The sequence below is a fragment of the Aotus nancymaae genome, unplaced genomic scaffold (assembly GCF_030222135.1).
Source record: "Aotus nancymaae isolate 86718 unplaced genomic scaffold, 86718_ANA_hifiasm-v0.15.2.pri h1tg000010l, whole genome shotgun sequence".
Classification (NCBI taxonomy): domain Eukaryota; kingdom Metazoa; phylum Chordata; class Mammalia; order Primates; family Aotidae; genus Aotus; species Aotus nancymaae.
The window spans coordinates 4,914,564-4,941,706 of record NW_026988421.1 but is presented as its reverse complement, the minus strand read 5'-3'; the positions used below and the strand labels follow the sequence as shown (position 1 = coordinate 4,941,706).

Here is a 27,143-nt window from a genome sequence, read left to right as displayed (position 1 = left end):
TGCCTTTGACTTCCTGTCCTTGCTGCTGGTAATCAGTTTCCTTCCTACTGAGCTATTCTTTGTTAATTACCCTTTGGCAGATACCTTTGTTAGAATCTGAGGGTAGTAAATTCTCTCATCTTTGTATGAAAATGTCTATTTCACTTTTATTCTTGTAAAATAATAAATGAATCTAGGATTGAGACTGACAATAATTTCCCCTTAGCTCTCAAGTTTTATAATTGCAAAGTTACTAATGAAGAGTTTGGTGCTGGTTTAGTTGTCATTACTTTGTACAAATCTCTCTTTTGCCTCAAGTGGTTTTAAGAGTTCATCTTTGGTGTTCTGCAATTTCATCATAAGCTGCCCTGGAGTGTGTTGTATTCAGTTATTCTTCTTGCTTGACTTCGTGGATTTTCTTTAAGGCTCAGATCTTTCCTCAGTTCAGGGACAGGCTCGTCACACTCCGTTTAAACACTGCTTGCACCCTGTGTGTGTTTTTAAATTTTATGTATTTTCATTGTGGAATTTCTATTAGACCCATTCTGTTCTCTTTAAATTTCTTTTCTCTGATTGTTCTTTTATCTCGTGTTCTTCGAGGTCCTAATTCTTGTTTCTCTTGTCTGCTTGATACTCAAAATGGCTTTTTGCACTATGTGGCTTGTAATTTTGATTTGGGGCTCATCTTTAATATTTTTCTTCCTTTTTCTTCCACGTGGGCATCTCCTGTTATTTGGGTTATAGAACTATTCCTACAGAACAATTTTGGGTTGGGCTTCTGCCTGGGCCCATGGGAGTTTCACTGATGTGGGACCGGTTTTAGGGTCAATATCTTGACTGGGAATTCCATCCCCATGCTGGTATTAAAAATCTGGACACAGGCCCAGACTATTCCCAATATCCACACATGAGACTAAGTGGGGTTTCAATGCCTTCATTTCTTATGAAATCTTTTTCCAATCCAGGACACCTGGCAGACAATTCTTCCCCCTAGCCCCATCTCTGGATTGGAAGAGTTCTTTTTGTCTCTTTTTCACAGAGAAAAGCAGCTCTCCTGGGAATCTGGCTTTCGTGGGATTCTCCGCTGCAGGGAGTTACTTCTCTTTTCCCAAACCCAAGCACCAGGCCCTCTTTCTGGGTCTTGAATAGCCCTGTGGTCTCTGGAGAGCCCTTTGGTGAGCCCCAACTCACCCGCCAGTGCTCCGGAGTAACATCCCCTCTTTGTTTCTGCTTCTTGGGAATTTTGCGCTCTCTCTTTTGAGCTTGACCAGGCATTAGTAACAATTCTTAAATGTTTATATTTTATCCAGGATTTCCGTGTGTTTTCTTTGGGCTGGGAGAGCTACAGCAGCTCATTCCACCAAGCTCCTGGAAGGCTGCAGGTATCAGCTTATAAGTGCCACGTGTCAAACAAGTGATAAAGAAAAGTGCTGGCGTCATGCAGAGAAGGGAGGAATCACTGCAGACAATAATGGCTACTTGACAAGCTTCCATGATAAGGGCAAAGCCTGCCTGGAGCTCGTCCTTTTTAAAATAAATACCCACAGCTCTTTAAAACAAGTAACCTTCCTCCTTCCCAGAGGGCAGGGGCTCTGTCCTATTGTCTTTGAATCCCCATATTCACATATGGGACAGATCACAAGGAGTGCACAGCAAACATTTGTTAAAGCAACAAATAAAGTGAGCATTTTGTTCAGGACACAGCTAAAAGTTCAGATACCAGAAACGCGCCTGAAAGGTGATCAATGTCATGTTACAGTAACTCCCATGATATAGAATCGTTTCCACTTTGTGGATACATTCAGAGTGGGCTAAGCAGCATCAGTTTTCTTTTAAAGTTCTTTAAGGTACCTCAGAGTTTAAAGTAGCAAAGTTCAGTCCAGGCATGGCTGTCTTCCAAGCCACCTCTAACTGGCTAGGTTTTCTAAAAAGGATTTGCTCAAATGAGCATCCATAGTCCGTGGAAGGTGGTTTCAAGGTCAGCCCTGCCATAAAGCCATTCTGCAAGGGCTGTCGGTGCACATACCTGGTCAAGGCTGGTGTTTTAGGAGTTACAGTGGAATGCCTACCACTAAGGGACACACAGGCGTGTCTTGGGGCCTATGTTAAGAATCTGGGCATGTGATTTTGCTCCAAATAAAATGGCTACACAGTTTAAGCACAGATCCAGTGGTGCAAGATTATGGTGATGTGCTAGAATTACCGTGTAATTTCGAGTGAGGGAGACATCAGTACCATCTTGCAGATAGTGGGTTTCTGTGAAGCTGCTGGCAATCAGGCCTCTGTGGAAAAATAAAAACACCATAAAAAGATGAGTGCAGAATTGCATTGTGTTGTGAATGTCTAGGCTTTCGGGTAGCAAGACTGCGACCTCTTTTTTTTTTTTTTTTTTTTTTTACAGATAATCCAAGGAGGCTCCCATTAGGACCTTCCTGGTTTAAGTTAGGTTCTCCAGGGAGAATTCAGAGGAGACTCAGACAACAGAGTCAGGAGTGCGTTCTTGGAACAACCGCCCACACAGTCAGTGTAGAGTCCGCCCTCTGTCCCTCCCTCCCACCTCATTCCTTCATATGTACACCTGGGTGCACACACTTGCACGTGCACATGTGTGTACACACACACACACTCTTCCATGAATAGTACAGGCAGATTTCTAATTTGGGAAAATCTCCCGCCTGGAAGTCACAGGCCCTGCCAACTGGAATCAATGGCTGAGCCACCTGCTGGGAAAATCATTCTGATCCACAGCAGTGCCCCTCCCGCTCCCCCGCCGGTGAGAGAACCAGTTGACAATATTGAAATGTCACAGAAGAGATTAGAACAGCAATGACATGTTAAAAGCAGCGAGGTATGTATGAGGTGAGGAAAAATGATTTTGCACAGCCTGAAATATTGAATCTCTAAGATAAATGGAAAGGGGGAGGAACCCCCCTGTTTATCCTATTAATAAAACTGTATGCAGTCTACCAGAACTTCATTAAGGATTGCAAGGCATGGGTTACTTAGGTTTTAAATTATTTTCCAATGTTTTATATAACACACACTATTTTATCCCATTCAACACAACCACAGGAAGTATTTCCCGTGTGAATATCACTGCCGGGTGCTGGCTGCTGGGATACAAAGACAAGTCGGAATGGCCCCTCCATTGATGACACCACGGGCTGGTAGGGTCATGGGTGACACAGAATCCAAGGTGAAGGGAGCGATCATAGGGTAGAAACAGAGTCCTTCTGAGGCAGGAGACTCGGGTCTGGAGGCAGGGAACATAAGGCCGATTCATGCTGACTTCCTAGAGGAAATCTAGCTGAAGCACTTCAGCTATGACAGGAAATATCCTCTTCATTTACTTAGAGCATACACCAAGTACATGACCTTGTAACTTTACTTCATCCTCTTCATTGACATAGGGCATACACCAAGTAACCAATGGAAACCTCTAGAGGGTATTTAAACCCCAGAAAATTCTGTAACGGGGCTCTTGGGCACCTATGCTCAGGCCTGCTCTCACCCTGTGGAGTGTAATTTCATTTTCAATAAATCTCTGCTTTCGCTGCTTTGTTCTTTCCTTACTTTGTTCATTTCGTCGAATTCTTTGTTTGAAACACCAAGAACCTGGACACCCTCCAGCAGTAACTCTTCTGGGGGCATGGATGCGCCGCGGTGGGGAAGGCTTTGCAGAGGGAGCCAACAACTACCGGGCTTTAGTGGATGGAGCGGGAGCCGGCCGGGCCCAGGAGCAGGTGGAAGGGGAAGGGAAATCCAGGCAGATAATGTGAAGGTCAGGGTCTGAAAGGTCTGCAGTCTGGGGAGCTGAGCTTGTGGAAGACAGAGAAAGGCTCTAAACAGAACCTGGGTTTTCTGCGTCTGGACAACGGGGAGTCAAGAGTGAAATTAAATACTGAACTTTGAGGATAGGGAAGGTGCTGCCTGACCTCTCCTGTCTTCAGGGAACACACTTCAGTTTGTTTCTGTGGGGGGCTCCTCCACTCCTGATCTGGAGATGAACACGTGACCTAAGCTACGTGCATCATGAATATTCCCTACAGCGTGTTGAGCTGGGACATCTGGGGATGAGGGCTTTTTCTTTGTTCTCAAGGCTCTCAGGATGTGGCCACAGAGCTTCCTCCACCCTGGTCCCTTACTTCAGGAGAATGCTGATCAGAGAGAACATAGCTGTCACCCTCAGGCAGGGACAGAACACTGGGAGAGGGAGATGGGCCCTTTGCCCCAGGGCCTGCTCCGCCTCTCCTATTCCTCATAAGTTCCTCTCTTCTGCTTCCACTGCTTGGTGCTGGTTTTTGCAACCAGTGTCCTGCTCAGTATGGCAGGGAAGGAAAAGAAGTGGGAATGATGCAAACATCAGAGATGAGAAGCACTTTCCTTACACGGTCAGAGCTCCCTAGACTCCTCCCAGCCAAGTTCAGAACTGAGAGTCAACTCCTTGTTTTACATGGATTGCAATATATTGAGGATATGCCTGGCTTAAATCAGTTAGACACTGATGGCAGGTCTCTGTTGCAGGCTACTTAACAGCGAGTGTTTGAGAGTGTGTGCGGCAAACATAAAACACAGACGGGCCCTCACACTCACTGGCAAAGGCACGTGGGTATCCCGAGTGCTGCCTTCACTCTCCTCAGCAGTGCACCTGTCGTGCCAGAGAAGGTCACCTTCCTTGGCAGCACTGGGCTCTCAGAACCCCATCTTCTAAGCTCACCTCCTCTGAGCTGCCGGAGGGGCTGCCTGGGCAGGCTCATTCACAACGCACCCCAGCCTAGTCATACAGTCAGGAGCAAAGGAGGGAAAGTGGGCAGGGAGAGCAGGCAAGGCAGTGGGAGGGTGACAAGGCCCTGAAGAGAGGAGTCTGAAGAAGGTGTGGTCCTTGTTCACAGGCAGAGGGCTCCAGCGGGGCGGAGGAGGCTGGTGGCTTTGACAGTCAAGCTGCAGCAGGCTAGCCCAGGAGAAGGGCAAAGGCAAGGTGAATGAATCCTCCACAGCACAGGTCCAAAGGGAAGCAGAGAGGTGAGATGTGAAATCCAGAGATGGAGACTTGAGGGGAATAACTGGAGGGCTGCGCTGAGAGGCGACATAAGCAAAGCTGCAGATGAGCAGGCAGAAAGATGCAGAGAGCACAGAAGGATACACACAACACGGGACAATGTGTAAAGCGCGGGGAAATGCATAGAGCACAGGGGGATGCAGGATGCACAGAGCATGGGAGGAAGCATGGAGCATGGGGGATGCACAGAGTCCAGGGGATGCACAGAGCACGGGGAAGACACAGAGCATGGGGGGATGCAGGATGCACACAGCACGGGGGGATACACAGAGCATGAAGGATGCATAGAGCACGGGGGATGCACAGAGCACATGAGGATGCACAGAGCACAGGAGGATGCACAGAGCACGGGTGATGCACAGAGCACAGGGTGATGCACAGAGCACAGGAGGATGCACAGAGCACGGGGAAATGCACAGAGCACAGGAGGATGCACAGAGCACGGGACGATGCACAGAGCACGGGAGGATGCACAGAGCATGGGAGGATGCACAGAGCACATGGGGATGCACAGAACACAGGAGGATGCACTGGGCAAGGGGGAATGCACAGAGCACGGGTGATGCACAGAGCACGGGGAAATGCACAGAGCACAGGGTGATGCACAGAGCACGGGAGGATGCACAGAGCACAGGGTGATGCACAGAGCACGGGAGGATGCACAGAGCACGGGGAAATGCACAGAGCACAGGGTGATGCACAGAGTACGGGAGGATGCACAGAGCACGGGAGGATGCACAGAGCACGGGAGGATGCACAGAGCACAGGGTGATGCACAGAGCACGGGAGGATGCATAGAGCACGGGAGGATGCACAGAGCACGGGAGGATGCACAGAGCACGGGAGGATGCACAGAGCACGGGAGGATGCACAGAGCACGGGAGGATGCACAGAGCACAGGGTGATGCACAGAGCACGGGAGGATGCACAGAGCACAGGGTGATGCACAGAGCACGGGAGGATGCACAGAGCACGGGAGGATGCACAGAGCACGGGAGGATGCACAGAGCACGGGAGGATGCACAGAGCACGGGAGGATGCACAGAGCACGGGAGGATGCACAGAGCACAGGGTGATGCACAGAGCACGGGAGGATGCACAGAGCACGGGAGGATGCACAGAGCACGGGAGGATGCACAGAGCACGGGAGGATGCACAGAGCATGGGAGGATGCACAGAGCACGGGAGGATGCACAGAGCACAGGGGGATGTATAGAGCACAGGGGGATGCACAGAGCACAGGGGGATGCACAGAGCACATATTTTGAAGACAAGAGAGGGGAAGGGGAGAAAGAAAGAGAGGAGCAGGAGGAAAGCCAGTAAAAATTCATGCTCAGCGTACAACAGAGGCTTGCAAAATGCAGACAGTGGATGCTACCTGTGCTCACCACGAAAATGGTAACTGAGGGGTAATACACTTGTTTAGGAGCTAGATTCAGCCATCCCCTTTAAAACAACAAGGGGTGCCCAACACGAACATTCAATGATCTGTCCATTTAAATAGCTAAACACCTAAATAAATGCCAGCCCCAGGAAAAGCCAAACTGATGATCAGCTTTCTGCACATCAGCCCCAGTGCTATAAGCTGGGAAAAGCAGACAGCTTCCTCGGTTTCCTCTGTGGGGTTTGAATGAGAGATGGAGGGAAGCAATGTGACCTGATGTCTGAGCTCCTTCCAGCTCTCCCTTCTCGGAATCTGTTCTTCTGCAGCCAAGACTCCAGGTGTCATGTGCTCCACACCCTTGGTAATGAACCCACCCTGCAGGGCTCTGTGTGTCCCTGCTCCCTGCTCTGACTTCCTCAGGTCCTGCCGGGAGATCATGCCGCCCTTCCTGCTAAAACTCTTTGATGCCTTTCTGCTGCCGCCCCTGGGATGAAATGCCAGTGCCTCCCCATGGCCTCCAAGGTGCTCGAAACCTCATGCTACCCACCCTCCCACCACGCTGTGCCCATTTTTCCCTCTAGCTCATGCTACTCCTACCAACATTGACCTCTGGTTGGTTCTAGAACATTCCAGACCCTCTCCCTCTGAGGGCCATTGCACCTGCTATGCCCTGTGTCTGGAACATGCTTTACATGGCTTTTCACGTAGCCAGCTCCTTTTCATCCTTCTGCTCTTGGTTTCAGTGTCGTCTCCCCAGAGGAGACCTCTGCTCTTGGTGCAATGTTGTCTTGCTTTAGGTAAGAGGTCAGAGGGTCCTTTCCTGATCTCTTACCTAAAGCAGCCTATCCCCGCTATTAGCCCCCGCCAGTTCTGCTTTGGTTTTCTGTCTGGTATTCCTATTTTGTTTATGCATCTCTTATTTATCTCTACCTTCAAGAATGTGAGCCACAGGAGGGCTCCTTGGTCATCGCTGTGTCCCTCACCCCCAGCCCTGCGGAGAGCCTGTCCCTCCTCCTGTTTGTAAGCATTAATGGGCACTAAACACTTAGGCTGAGCTAGGCACTGTGAGGAGCCCCTTATATCTCATTTTACCCATAGATTATCTAGCCCATGGATACTATTTTTTAATCCCTATTTAAAAGAGGAAACCAAGACACAGCAGGGTCAAGTGACCTGCCCAAGGTCATGCCATCCATGACAGTGTCCAGGCGGTTTTGCTTTGGAACTTGTGCTCTTAACCGCTGTGTGGCGCTACCGGACCTCACAGGACGGTCAAGCAATATGGACGAAGTGTCTGCTGCAGGTGCTGTGCTAAGTACTGGATACATATGTGTTGAGCAGATGAATAAATGAATGAGCAGGTGAATTTGAGGAGCACACGGCAGGCACTGCCCCTTTTGCTTCGGGCTCTCTGCTCCTTCCTGGATGATACGCAGCCCACATCTTTCTCCAGCACCATGACTTGCCAGGGAGCATGGATGAAACCGAGAAGGTGCTGGAGGGAGGTTTTCTAAGATGTGCATCTAATTTAAAAGGGGCCGGGAGTCAAAGGCCCCTGGAGAGATCTAAGGGGCGTGGATGGACAATGGTAGTATTGGAAATGTGACAGCGATGGCCCTGGAGCCTGCAGATTTCCCCAAAGAGAAAATCCAATTAGATGGGTCCTCTTATGTCAGCAAATGAAAACCGAAGGTGAATGCGTAATTTCATGAGAACATTCTTTTTCTCTGCTTCTTAGATTAGCTGATCTAACAAGGCACTCCGTTTCTTTCAACACCAGGAAATAAAATGCATTTTAACTGTGCCAGGAGTTGATTTTGCTGTTTGCCATTTGTTGTACGATGACACATGACAGCTAAACATTCTCTCATTTAACCAATATCTAGTGTGCTGCACAATGGGAATAAGATGCCCTGGGAGGCCCCACTGGTGGAGGACACAGACCCAGAGTGATCAGGGCTCCATGATGGAGACATGGCCAAAGCACCGCAGGATCCCCAGGAAAGGCTGTCAACCCAGAAGTCAGCCTGGGGCGGAGGTGCCCAACGGAGCCGGGAAAGATGTGGAAAAATGAGCTGGGCTGGTGGGGAGAAGGAGAGGAATGGGAAATGGGGAGGAGAGTATTCCAGCGAGAGGTGACTGCATCCTCGAAGGCATGGGGGTGCAGAAACAGCATGCCAGTGGGCAACCGCCAAGAACAGGGGAAACGACACGGTTGCCATGTGGTCAGGGTGCAGGGCTTGAGGGAGGGAGACCCGCCGCTGCTGAGACAGGCAGGCTGGGAATGGAACCTACACGATGCCCAATGCTGCTGACTTTATCCTGTGCCATGCAGAGCTGCCAACAGGCCGTTCTGACAGCCACACGACTGAGACTTGGAAGGGAAAGAGGAAAAACAAGCTGCAGAAAGGTCGGTGAGGAGGTTGTGTGAGCGTCCACACAGAGCGTAGTGTCCACACAGGTTATTTTCTGTAGCATACATTTTAATTCGCTTTTCAGTTTTTAAAGTTTTTTCTTAACTAGATCTCATTTGAACCAGGATATGACGGGTTGGGAAATTCCATCCCAGACGTCACTGAGGACTCTTGGGTAATGTCAACGGAGATGGGTGACTCATAAAGGAGAGAAAAGAGACATGAGTTCAATCTTAGCCATGGATGTAGTTTGCATACTTGTCCCCGCTCAAATCTCACATTGAATTGTAACCCCCAAAACTGGAGGTGGAGTCTGGTAGGAGGTGTTTGGATTGTAGGGGCGGATCCTTCATGGCTTGGTGCTGTCTTTGTGAGAGTGTGTTCTTGCAAGATCTGGTTATTTAAAAGTATGTGGCACCTCCTCCTTCCACCCCTTCCTCTCACTTGCTCCCACTTTCACAGGAGGTACATGCTTCCACTTCACCTTCCACCATGACTGCAAGCTTCCTGAGGCCTCCCCAAAAGCTGAGCAGACGCCGATGCCATGCTTCTTGTAAAGCCTACAGAACCGTAAGCCAATTAAACCTCTCGTCTTTATAAATTAATGAATCTCAGGTATCTCTTCACAGCATGCAACAGTGGTCTAATACAGCCATGCTCAGTGCTGAGAGATGTTCTCTTTGTTGGACGTGTCATGGAAACAGGCGATTCCATGCGTCTGTGGTTTGGAGACACACAGAGTCCACCCTCATTTAGAGAGGACAAGTAGACTCCCATCCTTTTTGGCTGAGTACTGTATTTTCTGATTTCAAAATCTTAGGATATACTGGTTGAAAATGATTATTTAGAATTTGCATGAAAATGTTACCATGTAGGTAAAGTTCTTCCTGATAAAATTTCTTGCATTTCTGACATGATTTGAATATTAAATCAAAACATGAATGACCTCCAAATTGCTTTCAAATCAATATTGAAATTATCCGACTTTAACTTTACCTTTATATAATTTAGTCACATAGTTTGAATGAGATGGATTTCATTCAGACGACATATGTTACACTCCCAAGGGTGGGAGAGCCGAAAGAAGCCCCCTGACCCCAGGAGTGAATCAGCCTTTCTCCTGTGTTCTGCCAGGATTCTGTTACAAGACTCTCCCTATTCTGCCTTATTTCCTGTTTACTTGTCTTTCTCTCACATTGGATTGAGCTAAAAAGCAGAAACAACACCTCTAAACTCAGCACAATGCCCAGCATACAAGAAGTGCTTCATAAATAAATGAATGAGAAACAGAATCGTCATCATAGAAAAGTAACTCAATCTGAAGAGAATGTATTGCAACTAATTGGATCAATGAAAAATAAAATAAATATGCTTCAAGTTGCTTTCACTGATCGTACAGGGGGTGTGGGGCGGGGACAATCACATTCATTCCCTCATTATTTCAAGAATTCTGAATGTTCTCCGGTCATCCAGATCAACCCTGACAACATGTTATCAATTCCAGAACTGCTTGAAAGAGGGAAATGGGGAAAGACAAGTAAGGGATTGGCATCAATTCCTTAGAATATGAAAAAACTCATTGATGACACGTCAACTTTTTCCTATTATTTCTTTGAAGACTGCACATATGGTTTGAAGGTTTAATTATCCTGTACAGCATATTCATGCCAAAGTGTCACAAGACAGTTCTTGTTTGTCAATTAACACCAGCAGGCAGTACGGATACTCTGCAATTAAATCAGGCATCAGTGATTTCTTCTTCCTGGTAGATCCATTTGGTATCCGAACAAAGTACCCAACTGAGTTTTCTGCTGAAGATTTACTTTATCATGTCATTATTCCACAAATGACAAAATCATTCATATATAAATTTGGGTAATGGATTTCTTTTATTAGAATGTGGAAACACGGCTACAAATGCTTTCATACCTGGGACAAAGAGCCGGAAGCTTTAACAAAACATAGCATCCAATAAAGATTATAATTAAAAATCATGATCAGGATTTTGCCAGTTACTAAAATGATATCCTTTAATGAAAACTGTCTATTCCTCAATCAGAGCTAAATAAATACAGAGAAAATATCCGGAGGGCAAACAGTATGCACCCAGACCGGGCTCTGCATCCTCTGAAAACACTCGCTTTGGTTTTCAGCAGAAACTCTAGCCTGGCTGGAATCATGGAGCTCTTAATGCTGCTATCATGGGCTTTTCTGGACTATTTTATAAAGAGATCAGACAGTTGAAGGATTCTCTCTAAAACCAGTATACTGAGGTATAAAATAAGAGGAGAAAAATGAAAAAGAAGAAGACATCTGATATTTCTCACATCTCAACTTTGCTCAAACTTCTTTCAGAACTTTGTCTTTGCAAATATTTATGCTTCTTTTTTATGGTAAAAGTTATCACAGCCTGGTAGGTACTCACGGTCTGGGTTCTTGGCTTGGAGAGTGAAAGCAAAGCATCGCCACCACGACCCTCAGGGCCTTGTCCTCATCGCCTTGCCACCTTGCTCCTGCCCCTGATCATTGTCAGGCCTTGGGGCATGCGCTTTTTTTTGAGACTGAATCTCTCTCTGTTGCCCAGGCTGGAATACAGAGGTGTGATTTTGGCTCACTACGACCTCGTCTCCCAAGCTCAAGCAATTCTCCTGCCTCAGCTTCCCGAGTAGCTGGGATTACAGGCATGCACCACTACACCTGGCTAATTTTTTGTAGTTTTAGTACAGATGGGGTTTCACCATGTTGGCCAGGCTGGTATTGAACTCCTGACACCTGCCTCATCCTCCCAAAGTGCTGGGATTACAGGTGTGAGCCACCATGTCCAGCCAGGGGCATTCGCTTTTGATATGCACTTCCTTACTTAGAGACTCTGCAGGGTAAGGACTGTCATCGCCTGCCTGATAAAGAAGAGGACACACTCAGAGAGGTTAAGTGACTTGTCCAAAGCCACACAGCTGAGCCCTGGAGACTAAACTTGACTCTATTTAGCTCTAAAGCCCACCTGTTCCTAACTGCTGGTCAACACTGCCTTCAGAGGAAGCAGCACCAGCACATGGTTCTGACCGTCTGAAAAATAAGCAGCAACAAACCAAATTCTGTGTTTTTCTGAAATGATGTTTCCTCCATGTTGGAAGAGTCACTTGAAAATGGTGCTATGCTATTTCTCTTCACATGCAATTCAATTTTGTTACAAAATCCAAATTATTTTTGGATATAATTTCAGTATTTTGGGATCCTAACTATTTAAACCGTACATCTGTAAGAACAATGGAGCACTTACATTCCATTTTCTTCTGTTATTCTCCATTTACTAAAATACTCAAAATGATCAAAACAACTTTTGTTTTATCCCCTGGAATAAAAAAAGCTTCTTTTGCCCAGCTCTTTCTCATTTAGTTTCACAAACTATAATAAATAAAACTGTTGATACAGCACTTTGGAAGCTGCAGGAGACAACAAAGTCTCCTGCAAAATAACTTCTTAATATACGGCTTCCACTGTAAGTCACAAATCCACAGAGTTTTGGGTCAAATCATGTGACACCGTGAGACATGCTGTTATGACTGTCTTTTGGGACTGTTCAGATGAGCCTATCTGTTCATGAACGAGGAGCTCACACACACCACTTTGGAGTGTTGCAGACTCAGCGGAGGCCTCTAGAAGAACATGAGGGCTGACTTGTCCACCAGCTGAAATGTATGAGCAGGTGAAACTGATGGGCTCCTCCTGCCTTTGCAGCTCCCCAGCTGGCACGACACTCAGTCTTAAGGCTTGGGCTGGTTCCTCCCCTTTTAAAGGACCAGATAGAGTTTGCAAGTCTTGGATGAGGACTTCCATACCGTTTCAGGCTGTTTTTAATGTGTCGTGACTACCTTCCTAGTGTGAGATCTATCAAGTTTCAGTAACACAATTTTAAGAAAAAAATAGGACCTCAGATACAGGGGAAAAGTTGTAAAGCCGATAAACCATTACTTCCACTGATCACTAAAGCCCCACGCCCACTTCTCTCAGAATGAATCGCAAAGGTAGATTTAGTAGGTCAGCTTACATTGCTTTCTGCAAACGTTTCTGCCAACACAGGTAAAACAGTCATTTCCCTTAAACTTCAGAATTTTCCTCCTTCCCTTAAAAAAGCAAGAGTTGGCTGTAACAGTGGCAGCAGCGTCAGTCGCTAACAGGCATTTGAGCTCTTCCTAAGCAAACGCACTTCATATGTATGTTTAAATTTAACTTTTACAACAATCTTGGCAGAAAGGTATTATTTGGAGATGAGACACTGGAGGCAGAGAGGTTTGGCAACACGGCGGGGGTCACACAGCTGGCACTGTGTTGGCATCTTGACTTCAGAGCTCTTACTGCTATGCTTATACGACTTCTATTTCCCCTAAGTCTTACTTTCGCCTTTTCTGCCCGTATTCCTTTAAAGGGACAACTATACTTAATGTAGCAATCTCTGTCTTTAAAAGCAATTATAAAGAATTTGGAGTGGGTTGAGTGAGTTTATATCCTACTTATTGCCATGGGTCAAAACTGAAAGGAACAACGAGAAACTGTATAAATCAGGGTTCTGTTTGCCTCTAGTCTAAAGAATAATTACCTTAGTCATTTTATGTGTATCAGTTGATACTACTCCATGAGTAAAGCTGCGTGAAATATTCATTCGATAATGCAACTGAACAATCAAACCCATTTTATTTATTAGTGCCATATACTGTCTGCAAATAATCTGTAGACCAGAAGCAAAGTGAACCTCTAATTCATTTTCTTTTTTGAGACAGAGTTTCACTTTTGTTGCCCAGGCTGGAGTGCAATGGAGCAATCTCAGCTCACCGCAACCTCCACCTCCTGGGTTCAAGTGATTCTCCTGCCTCAGCCTCCCAAGTAGCTGGGATTATAGGCATGAGCCACCACGCCTGGGTAATTTTGTATTTTTAGTAGAGATGGGGTTTCTCCATGTTGATCAGCCTGGTCTCGAACTCCTGACCTCAGGTGATCCGCCCACCTCAGCGTCCCAATGTGCTGGGATTACAGGCGTGAGCCACCATGCTCAGCCTAATTCATTTTCTAATTGCCCCTCTTCCCCTAGACTGCAAGTGGTTTTTATTAGCCACTGCTCATTAAGCATCCCCATGGTCTATGATGTGGGAGGACATGTGACAACTGGCGATTCTTTAAATCTTGGCAGCAACACTATGAAGTTGGTGTATGGCCATTTTATAGATATAGGAATTGAGGCTCAGAAGTGATAAGAAATGTGTTCAGGTCACACATTCTTAAAGTAGCAATGGGCTTGGATTGTTACATGCTAACATATCTTACACCCAGCCCTTGGCCATACACATGTTGGATAGAAAAGCACACCTTTCTCCCCTCCTGACCCAGAAAATTCTTGGTTATTTTAAGGAATGCATTTACCTAACTGATTAACTGAATCTCATGTACAAAAAGATTCAAGCGGAGAGATGTGGCTTTTCAGCTGGGCTAACTGGTGGGCCTTCCTCACTCACTTCCGAGGCCAGCTCCTGACTCCGAAAGGCTTTCAGTAAGTATCTGCAGAATGTTTGGGCTGATACATTTTCCAGTAATAAAATGTGGACAAGAAGACAAATCTACTTTGAAAATGCATCTCTAGCAGCAGGATAGCAACAGTGGTAAAGAACAAATCTCATTCCGCCATTTTCTTCTTTCATGACCTTGAACATGAAATCTGATCTCATGCTGGAGTTTCCTCATTTAAATGGGAATGATAGTGCCTACCTCACAGCGATGCTATGTGGGAAGTTAATATATGTTATAGATGATAAACATGCTGAACCCACATTATGTACTCAGTAAACGGAAGCAATTATTATTATTAATAAGCCCGCCAGCTTCCATTCATCTTGCCTACCATTCCCTTTATCTAACTTTCCATAATAGATTCACCAGACTCCCATTTTCACTCTTGAAACATTTAGGTCTCTTTTTCATACAACAGCCAGCATGAAGTTTTTAAAACCAAACTGGATCACGTCACTTCTCCACTTAAAACACTACTCTGCTTCTTACAGAACCGAGAGTAGAATTCAAATTCTTTAGTGCAGGGCCAGACGCGGTGACTCACGCCTGTAATCCCAGCACTTTGAGAGATTGAGGCAGGTGGATCACTCGAGGTCAGGAGTTCAAGACCAGCCTGGCCAACATGGTGAAACCCCGTCTCTACTAAAAATACAAAAATTAGCCGGGTGTGGTGGCACGTGCCTGTAATCCCAGCTACTCAGGAGGCTGAGGCAGGAGAATTGCTTGAACCCGAGAGGCAGAGGTTGCAGTGAGTCAAGATCCAACCACTGCACTCCAGCCTGGGCCACAGAGCAAGACTCCATCTCAAAATACAAAACAAAACAAAACAAAAATTCCTTAGTGTGGACCAGGCCCACCCCCTTTGCCTGCCCCATTCATGCCACTTAGGCTCCATGGCCTCGCTTTGGTTTCCCAAGTCCACCACCCTTCTTATCTTGGTCCAGAACATTCTTCCCGTTTTCTCTGCCAGGCCAACTCTTACTAACCCTCATCCAAAATGACAGTATCTGCAGCGATCTTCGCTGCCTGCCCTTTCCTAAGTGTGATTTTCCTTGTCAGCCGCTCTTGCAAGGTCCTGCCCTGTTCCTGGAGCACTTAGTGCCATTTCTCATTTATTTGCTCTGTCATTTGAGGTATTTTCCCCCCGAAGGCAGAGTCTGTCTGGCTACCTCCCCGGCCCTTACACTAATGTCTGGAACTTAGTAGATGCTCAATAAACACTTGTAGAATGAATGTAACAACTGAGAATGAGAAAAATATGGCAAAAACACACACACATAATAGAATCATTATTGATTTGCTGCTATTTTAGGATCTGAGTTCTTTCTACTCTTAAAAAAAAATACCATCAAAACCTACAAAACACTGACTGATAAAACAAACTGATTCTTAGAAGTTCTACCACCTAGAATATATCTGGTTTTTAGTCCATAAGGTAGAATAGAAAATATACTTTACAAAATACATCTTCAAAGGGCATTTCCTTAACTTCCAGAATTAAAAACGGTTTAGCCGACTTATTTGGAATGAACCATCGAACCAAAACACCTTTGACTCCTTGGACACACAGCTTTACACTTTAAAAATAAAACCACCTGGTGTGCGTGCCCCTCTTCACACCAGCTGGTATCTGAGAGGCTGCTGGTATAGACTGGCATCTTCCACTCGGCCCCAAGCAGGGAGTCCTGCACGATTTCAGGGCTGATGACCTGGTAAGTGGTTTCACAGAAAGCTAGATGCATTTCAGCCCCGTTTCCCTCCCCACCCAGCTCGGTGAAGAACTTGTATTAATTGGTGCTCTGAGGCAGAAGGGGATTTTCTTGACTGTGGCGGAAGCCAGCCAGCCAGCCAGCCAGCTCCCCGGCAGACTTGCAGACTGGCCAGCTGGGCTCTCTTAAAAATTGACCTACATTAAACCAAACTTGTAGAATGTGTGTTAGATCAAATTTGTTCCTCTCTGCTTGCTTAAAGAGGGTCATGCTCTGCAAATTTCCATACCATCTCTGCCAGGAGATAGACACCGGGAGGGATCCGGCACGGGGAAAAGGACCATAGCTTTCTAAAGTGTTCTAAATTGGCCCATGGAACGGTTCAGGTCTTGCTGAGGCTACCATGAAATGTGCCTGGATTTTGAAATGGAGGTCTTTCTCCTTGAAAAAAACAAGGGGGATCCCTGCGTGCGGACCCAGGTGTACAGAGGCATAATCCGTTAAAGCACACCCTCTTTCCTGTGAAGGCCCAGAGTTTGCCTGCTCCGATCCCCCAGGCTGAGTCAGGAAGATCCAAAAAAAGCCACGAGTTGTGCCAGCCCCAAGCAGACACCACCTCCTGCAACAGAGCTGTTAGAAAAGTGCCGTGTCTCTGGGAAAGGAAGGATTGTAAAATATAAACTTGTAACATAAAACCATTAATCCCATCTGTATTCTAGCGGCTGGGTTCTTTATGGGAAGTATTTTTTTTTGTTTTCTTTGCTTTAAAGAAACCACAACAAGTACTTGTAATACCCATGCTGAATATTTGTTTCCCGGTAACTATTCTCCAAGTGCTTAGTTGATTTACTACCTGATCAGCAGCTAGGCTTAAGGAAAAAAAACGTGGAAGGTTTGTGCATTAAGACCTAATGCTGTCAAGAACCCTGGAGAAGAACCAAAGGACAGATGCCGGTGACAATGGGCCATTCACTGATGGATTTCTCTCCAGGATAAAGGCCACACCAATCAATATTCCTACAGCTGGGCCTTTAAACTATTTGCTTCCTCCATATGGACTCTCCAAGGGTAAACGGACATTTTCCCCAGTGCCTTAATTTCTTATTCAATTCCAGCCTCCCAGGTTACAAAAGAGTTCGGCTAATTCTAACAGCTAATTTTCCATAAGCACTTAAATAGTTTAGTCAGAATGATGCTCGGGAATATTTTATGTTGCTTTCATTATTCTTAGGCTAGGCAGGGTAATTCTTATGAATTACCTTGTGGATTTAGTTAAGTAATGCAATACACGACAAAATATTACCCTGGGTCATGAAAAATAGAGATCCTCAATAAGCATCATGGTCTCAAATTGTAAAATTAGTTAAAAACTGTGACAGGGGTGGTTAGTTGGTTCATATTTGATTGAAGCAGTAATTCATTACATTTATGAAATCTTTAGAGTTCATTTGCTGTCCAGGCATTCTAATGTATTACTCACTGGAACTGTGTTTTTAACAAGCTGCTGGCATTAGGCAACAAGCAATCTTACAGTGCTAGGCTAAGAGTTAGAACCTTTTCTTGTGGCCTGTCCCCTGCTAAGTCTCCAAGATGTCCTGGGTATGGGTCACAACCAGATACCTACTCAATGCACCCAGCCCAAAACATTACTTCACTTCTCTGGGTGGACTTTGGCCAGAAGAAAGAAACATGCTTCCATTATTTCTGGCTTCCAAGCCATGGATCTGTTACTCAGATGACACTGTTGTGGTTTCTTTAAAAAAGGAAAACAGAAGAACACTTCCTATAAAGAACCCAGCAACTAGAATTCAGATGGGATTTATGGTTTCTTTTTCACACAACAATCTTGCACGCAACATTGGGAATTGGGATGACATCATGTGTGCTACTAAACTCATATTCTAAAAACATGCTCCAGAAAGGAGTTCTTCATTAAGAGCTGAAAGCTTTCCATGTGTCTGGGGAAAAAAATAGCAAATATGTTGAGGAGGAGAGAGGCCCAATTTAATGACTAAAAAATGTGATTTGTAATGATCAGCCTCAGTAATCCCTAATAGTTTCATTTAAAAAATACTATTATGATCTACAAACTTATTGAATTAATCAACACTTCTTGGGGTCAAAAAACAATTATGTATTAAGCACACTCCTGTACACTCAAAGACTGAGGCAATGGATCCAACCAGAAAGTAGATAAAGTGTCCAGTTACTTCTATGTTTTCCACAAAGGCAGATATTTGCACAATTAAACAATCACATTTCAATTCTTGATGGGTCAGAGCATTGTTTGACCCGGGACTTCAGACTCTGGTTATCAGAGGGTCCTAGGGAATCATTACTAACTTTGTTGGGTGTAACGACGGCACCGTGTGCTTTTTTTAAAATGCATATTGAAGTGTTAAGAGGAGCAATGGCATGATGTCTGTCTGAAGTGACCTCAGAAAGGGGAGAACCACAGAAATGACAAAAGTGACAAATGTTAATGCTGAATCTGGGTGACTGGTGTTTGGGTGGGGTTTCTCAACGTCAGCTCAGCTGACATTTGGTGCGGATGATTCTGTGCTGGGGGGCTGCCCCTTGTAAAGGGGGGTGTTTAGCAGCATCCCTGGCCTCTACCCCCAAGATGCCAGTAACTGTCTTCCAACCAGAACTGTCCCCAAGACACTGCTAACTGTTCCCTGTGGGGCAAAATCGCCCTCAGTTGAGAACTGCTGGTATGTAGGAGGGATCCATATACTATTTCTTCTTTTGAATATAGAGTTTTAAAATTTTCAGAATACAAGTTTTAAAGTCAGTGGAGGAACATAAGTATGAAAAATCGCAATGTTAATTCAGTCTCTTTGGTGGTTTGGAAAATCTTCCTGAGGAGTGTGGCAGAGTCTGCCTGGGGCCCTGAGACCAGAAGTCCAGTCTCCAGACAATTTCTCAGGCTGGTCTGGGACCCTGGTGTCAGAAACTACTTCAGGTCCACAGAGTCAGCATCGCAGGGGCTGGGGGCCAGGAATGGGCATTTTTTAATAAAAGAGTATTAATATTTGAAAATAATTTCAAACTGACAGAAAAATTGCAAAGAAAAAATACAACCAACATATATATATATATATATATATATATATATATATATATACACCTTTTGTCCAGATTCATCTACTGTTGATACTTTATTCCATTTACTTTATCCTGTGTTCCCTTCCTCCCCCTTCCCCCACTGCCTGCCTCCCCAAATCTTTACACACACACACACACACACACACACACACACACACCCATCTTTCCTAAAACATCTGAGGATAAGTGACATACATTACGCCCCTTTACCACCAAACACTTCATTGCATATTTCCTATAAGCAGATATTCTCCTATGCATCATGGCCTGGTTATCCAAGCCAGCAAATGTCATATCCAGGCAGTCCCTCACTTCACAGCCACACCCAAGGCTGTCCCTGACCCAGCTGTGAGCTTCTCGGCATGTCTTTCCCCTTTCTGGGCCGAGTTCAGTCCAGGGCCAGGGCTTGCATTAGGGTGTCGTGTTCATTTTCCCTATCATTTTTTTTTTTTTTTGAGACAGAGTCTTGCTCTGTCACCAGGCTGGAGTGCAGTCTCACTCTGTCACCAGGCTGGAGTGCAGTGGCACGATCTCGGCTCACTGCAACTTCTCCAACCTGAGTTCAAGCGATTCTCCTGCCTCAGCCTCCCGAGTGAGTAGCTGGGAATACAGGCATATGCCACCAAGCCCAGCTAATTTTTTTGTATTTTTAGTAGAGATGGGGTTTCACCATGTTGGCCAGGATGGTCTCATGTTGACCTCGTGATCCGCCCGCCTCAGCCTCCCAAAGTGCTGAGATTACAGGTTTGAGTGACCATGCCTGGCCCATTTTTCCCTATTTTTTATTAACAACTTTAAGATACTGTTCCCATACCATACAACTTGCACATTTAAGATGTACAATTGCATGTTTTTTTTCTTAGATCATATTCGGAGTGGTGCCGCCATCTACCACAGGGAGATTCTAGGATATTCCATCTCCCCATTGTCTTTCCCCTATCCACACTACCCTTAGCCTCTTAGCATGAGACATTTCCACTGCTTTTGTCTTCTATGATAAGGACATATTTGAAGACCACAGTCCCCACGCCTTTTCATTAAAAAAAAAAAAAAAAATTGAGTTTGTCTGCTATTTCCTTGGGACAACTTTCAGAGCCAGAATCCCGCGAGAATAGCCAGAAACAATGGCCTCACAAGGACCTGCAGCCAAGTCAAACAGCACAGCACACACGAGGAGGCAGCGTATTTACAAATAAGCGAAGAACGCCACCGAGAGAAACGCACAGCACCAGCAAAAGACCAGTGTACGCAGAGGCCACTGGGCCACACAGCCAGGTGCCAAGAGTTGTAACTCACCTCCCCAATGGCCTGCCTGCTCGCAGGGCAACTTTACAAAATATTATTATTACTAAATCGAAACAATAACAATTGCTTGGAAAATAAAAACCAAAACAGGCAAACCATTGGAACACCAAGAAGAGATTTCTAAAGGTTTTTATTTTAAACATATGTTTCTAAAACAGTCCGTGCTGAGGGCCAAGACACACAGCATCGAACCTATTTTGCTTTTTCTGTGTACATGACTTGCTTTGAAACTGCCTATAAATGCCTACATTATTTTCTCTCATCAAAAACAATCGAGGAACAGTACAAGGAGTTCTCAAACATAACCTAGTTGTTTCTTCGAGTGGTGAGACGGGGAAGTGATGTGATGTGATGTGCGTGCGACGCACGTGCGGTGTTGAGGGGCTGGGAAAGGGCTTTCTCATTGCATCAGACTGCGCAGGAGAGCAGGGGCTTCCACTGAAGCTGCTCTTGGAAGGAGGGGAAAGGCTCTGGCTTACCACCCTGGACTTCCCTGGGGGTTCAAGCCTCTGCAAGGGAGCCCAGTCAGCATTTAAGCCCCAAAGGCAGGTGGGATCTGCCGTTCCCGTTTTGGCAACATGGATCTCGTAAGTCTCTCCCCAAAGCTGTGTGATGGAAATCAACGTTGTGTGTGTGCTAGCTCAGCATAAAGAAAGGCTGCCGCACCCTCACCCTGCACACCGCAGAGAAAGAACTGTTCCAAGAGAGTTCAGTCACTGCGGTCCTCAGGGGGTCAGAGAACCGGGCGGCTAATAAAACAAAACGGGTCAGGCGCTGAGTTCCGGGATGCACACGTAACAACTACAGAATGATCCCAAGTGAAGAATCTTCTCAGAGACTCTGATGGAAAAAATACCATGAATTAACACACGTTCAAGGCCGACTCCGGCCCTGCTGGCTTTTGTTCACAGAGCTCACAACTCACCGAGAGGGTAAACATTGCTCTCCGCCAAGGCCGTGATTCAAAATCCTGGCTTTGGGATCCTTCAGGGTGGGATTAATTATCACGAGGCCTCCTAGGGCATTCATTTATAGGTGATATGAAATAGAGTTTACTGTCACTTTAAATAAAGACACTAGGTGAAATTTAAGACACGTGAAGAGGAGAGGAAATATACAGGCAGAAATGGCGAGACGCTGCCATTGCAAGAACTCTGCATCACTCATCTGGGCCACAGTCTATCTTGTGCTCAGAATAAGTAAATAGCTAAATTAAGTACATTCTGTATTATTTGTGTTTCACAGAGTAATACAATTATTTTGTTTCAATGGCATAGGAAGCAGTAGTGTAACTAAAATATGATAATCTTTTAGCCTAAAAATAATAACCTTATAAAAACAAATTCAAATAAAAACTTAATTCTTAAGGGCTCTGAACAAAATCTCTCACTGTCTCCTAAAGCGTGGAGATGTGTGTGGTTAGACATCAGGTGACCCTTCGATGTGATGTCTGCGTTCTGCAGGAGCTTTCCTCTAAGGGTTTACTGCCAAAGCCTGAGAGAGAAGAAAAGCCTGGAGAGAAATCGGCACCCGTGACTCCCGATGTTTCAGAAAAGGGCTCCCTTCATTTGAAAAAGAGCCGCCCTGTTTGTATACAGTCATAGTGAATCTGTCATTGTGTTATTTGTTTACGCAGGAGTGTGTCAAAGTGTGTGCGCATCTGTACATGGGTGTACACGTGAGTGCGTGCACACACACACACACACACACAGAAGTTTTCCTGGTCATAACGCACTCAGTATTATACATTTATGGATGTACACAGCTGCAGGTGTGCTATGGGAAATATTTATTAGAGCTTTTTATGAGGGGAGAGGCCAGGTTGTCAAGAAAAGACTAAGAAAAATGGAGAATTACTTTACCTAGGAGGAAAACAGAAGAGAACATTAGATTGTAAATGGAAAAAAAAAAAAGTAAAGGATGCGAAACAGGAGATTTGAAGCCAGTGAGATGTGGAACACTGATAATTACAGAGTAAGGATGACAGCCACCATTTATTGAGGCCCTACTATACGCCATGCTAATATTTAAGAAGCTGTCTCTCATTTACTACTTAAAAAGCCTCATAAGGTCTCACGAATCTGACCATTTTGCAGAAAGACAACTGAGACACGAAGAAATTACGTAGCTTAAGACCACACAGCTAATAAATCCGAGATACCGGACTGGGACCTAAATCAGTCTGACTCCGGAATCTGTTTCTAGGTTTCCTACTGAAGATTTGTGATGATGATAGGAATAGTTTTTGTTTTGCTTGGTTTTGGTTATTTAAAAGACAGAAGTAAACAACATTTTGGTTTAAGAATGTGGGAAAAAAGCCCAGGGAAGAATGCAGATACAAATCTGCAAACGAACAAACAAAAAATGAATCCAATGCAGTGAATTCAAGATAAAGTTAAATAATACAATCAAGAGCTGCCCCTGCTTTCTTACACTGCAACAAAGAATGGGAATTCAGGCTTCGGCTGAAGTCCTTCTTCATTATCAGGCTTTATGGGCAAAAAGAAAGGGAGGCTTTGCGTTTGAATGGAGGTAGCTGCAGTGAGTGATGTGCCCCTCAAGCCTCTGGCATCTTAGTTCAGCTTCATTAGGGAAGAATCTCTATGCACTCATTTAACTTAATTTATTAACCTCAATTCTGAATAAAGTGTTAGTCTCTATCTTAATTTTGGATTTTTAAAAATGATAACAGGGAAAGCTTTTGTGTTTTATTTATGAGATCATTGATGTGAAAATGGCTGTGTCAATATCTTGGCATTTACATTTGACAAAATCAATCATCACAGTCATTTAAAAACTCCTTTCTATATAAATGGGATCTATTCTCTTAGGTAGAGAATAAACATGGTCTCAAACATTCCAAAATAAAAAATCCCACATCGTGATTACAAAGCTTCTCACCAGAGGAATTCGGTTTGTGATACATGTGTTCTGCTATTAGTTTACATTTTTATAAAAAGAGTTTTGCACCTTAAACTCAAATCAATAAAACATGTTAGAAAGATTGAGAATTACTTATATTTCCTTTTTGGCTTACCTTAGTCTTCATTGGAGGCCACATTTTTTTTTTTTTTTTAATAAACATCTTTCAGATAGTTTTATAAGTAGCAGTTGAAACCTTACACAAGTTGTCAAACTCTCTTTCATGTAAAAGAGCAATATATTTCTTTGTATGCTCATAAAAATAATTGTTTTTTTCTTACTCTTTCTTTTATGAGATTGAAAGTACTAGAACACAACAGAAACAGGCTGCAGAGAGAAAAAGAATCAAAGGAGACAAAAAAGGAAACCAGAACGCTTCACAAAATGCTCCTGGAGGTACTTTGTAGAAAAGTAAATGAACAAACGTCTCCATTGCATGTGACCCGGAAAATACGACACGCAGCTGTCAATATCCACTCAGGCTGGGCACAGTGGTTCATGCCTGTATTCCCAGCACTGTGGGAGGCTGAGGCAGGTGGTTCAGCTAAGGTATGGAGTTTGAGATCAGTCTGGCCAACATGGTGAAACTCCGTCTCTACTAAAAATACAAATTAGCCAGGTGTGGTGGTGCACCCCTGTAATCTCAGTTACTTGGGAGGCTGAGGCAGGAAAATTGCTTAAACCTGGGAGGCGGAGGTTGCAGTGAGCCAAGATTGTGCCACTGCACTCCAGCTTGGGTGACAGAGTGAGACCCCATCTCAAAAAAAAAAAAGAAAAATCCACTCAAGCAGTCCCTGTCAACACGACTGTGTAGTTTATTTCATGAACAAAAGTGGAATCTCTCATTAGCTGTGCCCACAGTTTTCATAAATACTGACAAAGTGAAGTGGGTTAGCTGCTCCTCTCCTGCTGCTGTTTGTTCTGGCACCTCTGTAGTAAGCATTAGAGCCACTGCAGGTAACAGCACTTTCAGTCTATTTCATTCTGGCTTCTTGTTGTTGCAATCAAGTCATCACACAGGATACAATCAATCGGCACACTTTCTTTGTACATTGGGCTCAAAATGAGCTGGTCTGATCAGTCAGAACCAAATTTCTATTTCTTTTACCAACAGTGGTAATGGCCAATCTGATCAAACAACGTCACTTCTAGGGAGAAAGTTCATGCAATTTAGAACTGTTTTGACTTTGTCAACAAAAATGGGACATATCTTTTGAATGCAAAAAAATATGACTGAGTCACAGGTATACTACCTGCCTGTCTTTTGACTATATTCAACATTATGTAGGTGATCTTGGATTAATTTGTTAATTAATTCAATAAACACGGAGTGCCTATAAATGGCAGGCTGGGTACTGGGGAAACAATCGTGGGTTAGACCATGGTTCACATACTCAAGGGGCCGTCTAGGCTCGTGGGGGTAATCAAGAGGGAAGCAAGTATAAATAAGGCCGGGCGCGGTGGCTCACGCCTGTAATCCCAGCACTTTGGGAGGCCGAGGTGGGCAGATCACAAGGTCAGGAGTTTGAGACCACCAGCCCCAACGTGGTGAAACCCCATCTCTACTAAAAATACAAAAATTAGTCGGGTGTGCTGGCATGAGCCTGTAGTCCCAGCTACTCGGGAGGCTGAGGCAGGAGAATTGCTTGAAGCCGGGAGGCGGAGGTTGCAGTGAGCCGAGATTGCGCCATTGCATTCCAGCCTGGGTGACAGAGTAAGACTCCGTCTTCGAAAAAAAAAAAAGCAAAAGAAAAGAACGAGCATAAGTAAATATTTACCGATGTTGGGGTAGTGGTTCATGCATGGCACACAAGGTTGAAAGAGGAAGTAGCCAACTGTAACTGGGTGGGCAGAATAGAGACAGGAGTGAGAGGTAAGGAAGGCTTCCTGGCTGTGATGGCCACACACTGATGCTTCTCCTAAGTGTTCTTGTTTGCCTTCAAGAAAGTCTTTCTCCGTTTTTACAATAAAACAATGCCAAAAACCCAACTTATTCTTCAAAGAAAACTATTATTTAGGCTACAAGGTCCATACAATAGCCATCCATAGAATACTGATACAATACAGACAATACCATCAGAAATGACAGTATTATTTTGGATGATTGACATGTCCCAGGCACTATATTAAGCAGTTTTTAATTGTACAACAACCCCAGGTACTATTAGTATCCAAACTTACACATGAAGAGGAACGGAGATCAACAATGTCCTAACGGTCATCCACTTAGGAACCAGCTGAATTAAAGTTTGAATCTGAGCTTTCTGACTACAGAGGTCAAGATACGAGCAACAGCAAGGAAAACCTTTCCGAGCATTCTGCATTCAAGAGCTCGGGAGCCAGGCTCTGTGGTTCCGGAGGGGTCCCCAGCAACGGACTTCAGGAGCCACGAGGTTGGTTTGGTACTCGCATGTGTTTGTGTGGTCTCTGTACACGGGTGGCTGGATCGCTTATTGACGTGCTTATGGAAAAGCACTGAAATGTTACACGAAGAAAGTCTGAGACACCTGAATATAAAAGCTCAATAATTCCGACAGTGTGCATCTTTTATTTTTTCTAAAACAAAGATAAGCCCCAGTGTCTGTCTGTCTAGCACCTGCTCCAAAAGGATTTAAAACCAAGCAGAAGTGTCTCATTTTCCTCATATAAATATTTATGAAGTTTTAATTTGCTTTCGCACTGGAAGGTATCGATCCTTTTCCCTCTTCAATTACAAAACCTTATGTACAAAGAAGCTTCTTAGAAAGGAAGTTAATGAGGAGCAAATTTGTTATTTTGTTGCTTTTCATTTCCCACCGTGGCACTGTGCTTCTGGAGAGAGGGCCATCGTTACTGCCATTATCCTAACACACTTTCATTATTTAACAATCAGCCACACACTTTCTAGAAGAGGAAGAAGTACAAGTCTGAATGAGGAGCGTTCAGATACTGTTTTTGGCCTGATAATTTCAACACTCAATACTAGTTCATGGACAAAGTTATCCTAGCTGATTAACATAAATACTAATAAAGAATCTAGCAGATATAAAAGCAGCTCATGCTACATAGGGATTTTTTTTAATTAAAAAAATTTTTTTGAGACAGTCTTACTCTGTCGCCCAGACTGGAGTGCAGCGGCATGATCTCGGCTCACTGCAACCTCCGCCTCCCAGGTTCAAGCGATTCTCCTGCCTCAGTCTCCTGAGTAGCTGGGACTTCAGGCACACACCACCATGCCTGGATAATTTTTGTATTTTTAGTAGAGATGGGGTTTCACCATGTTGGCCAGGCTGGTCTCAAACTCCTGTGATCCAACCCACCTTGGCCTCCCAAAGTGCTGAGATTACAGGCATGAGCCACCAGGCCCAGCCTACATAGGGATTTTGATCATAGCTTTATGAATGTCTCAAAATAATTACAATAATTATACTGATAGTTATATCTGCGTACGTATCTGCCCACCCACCCAGCCATCCACACATCCAGCCACTCAAGAAACATGAATTACAAGACTGCAAAGTGACACGCACTGTGCTGAGCAGTGAAAGACAAACGGGACAAGCGAATCAAAGAACAACCTTCAGAGGAGGAAGAGCCAGAAGGAGACATATGGTGGATTTCACCTCCATTCCTTGGTTAAATTGCAGCTTTGTGTTTGCCTTCACGGGCATGACACCACTTCTTCTGGAAGCAAGCCAGCTTTTGACAGTCAGAAGATCAGGCCC

The 27,143-nt window shown here is 44.8% G+C and overlaps 1 protein-coding gene across 1 annotated transcript in view; it reads right to left on the bottom strand.

The window, feature by feature from the left end:
* The window catches only part of ADAM12 (ADAM metallopeptidase domain 12), a 402,598-nt gene that overhangs the window by 137,570 nt on the left and 237,885 nt on the right, over positions 1–27,143 (bottom strand). The window contains exon 6 of the mRNA XM_012464187.2: positions 2,183–2,261. Coding sequence (XP_012319610.2) covers positions 2,183–2,261 — 79 coding nt within the window. The remainder of the gene's footprint in view (positions 1–2,182; positions 2,262–27,143) is intronic.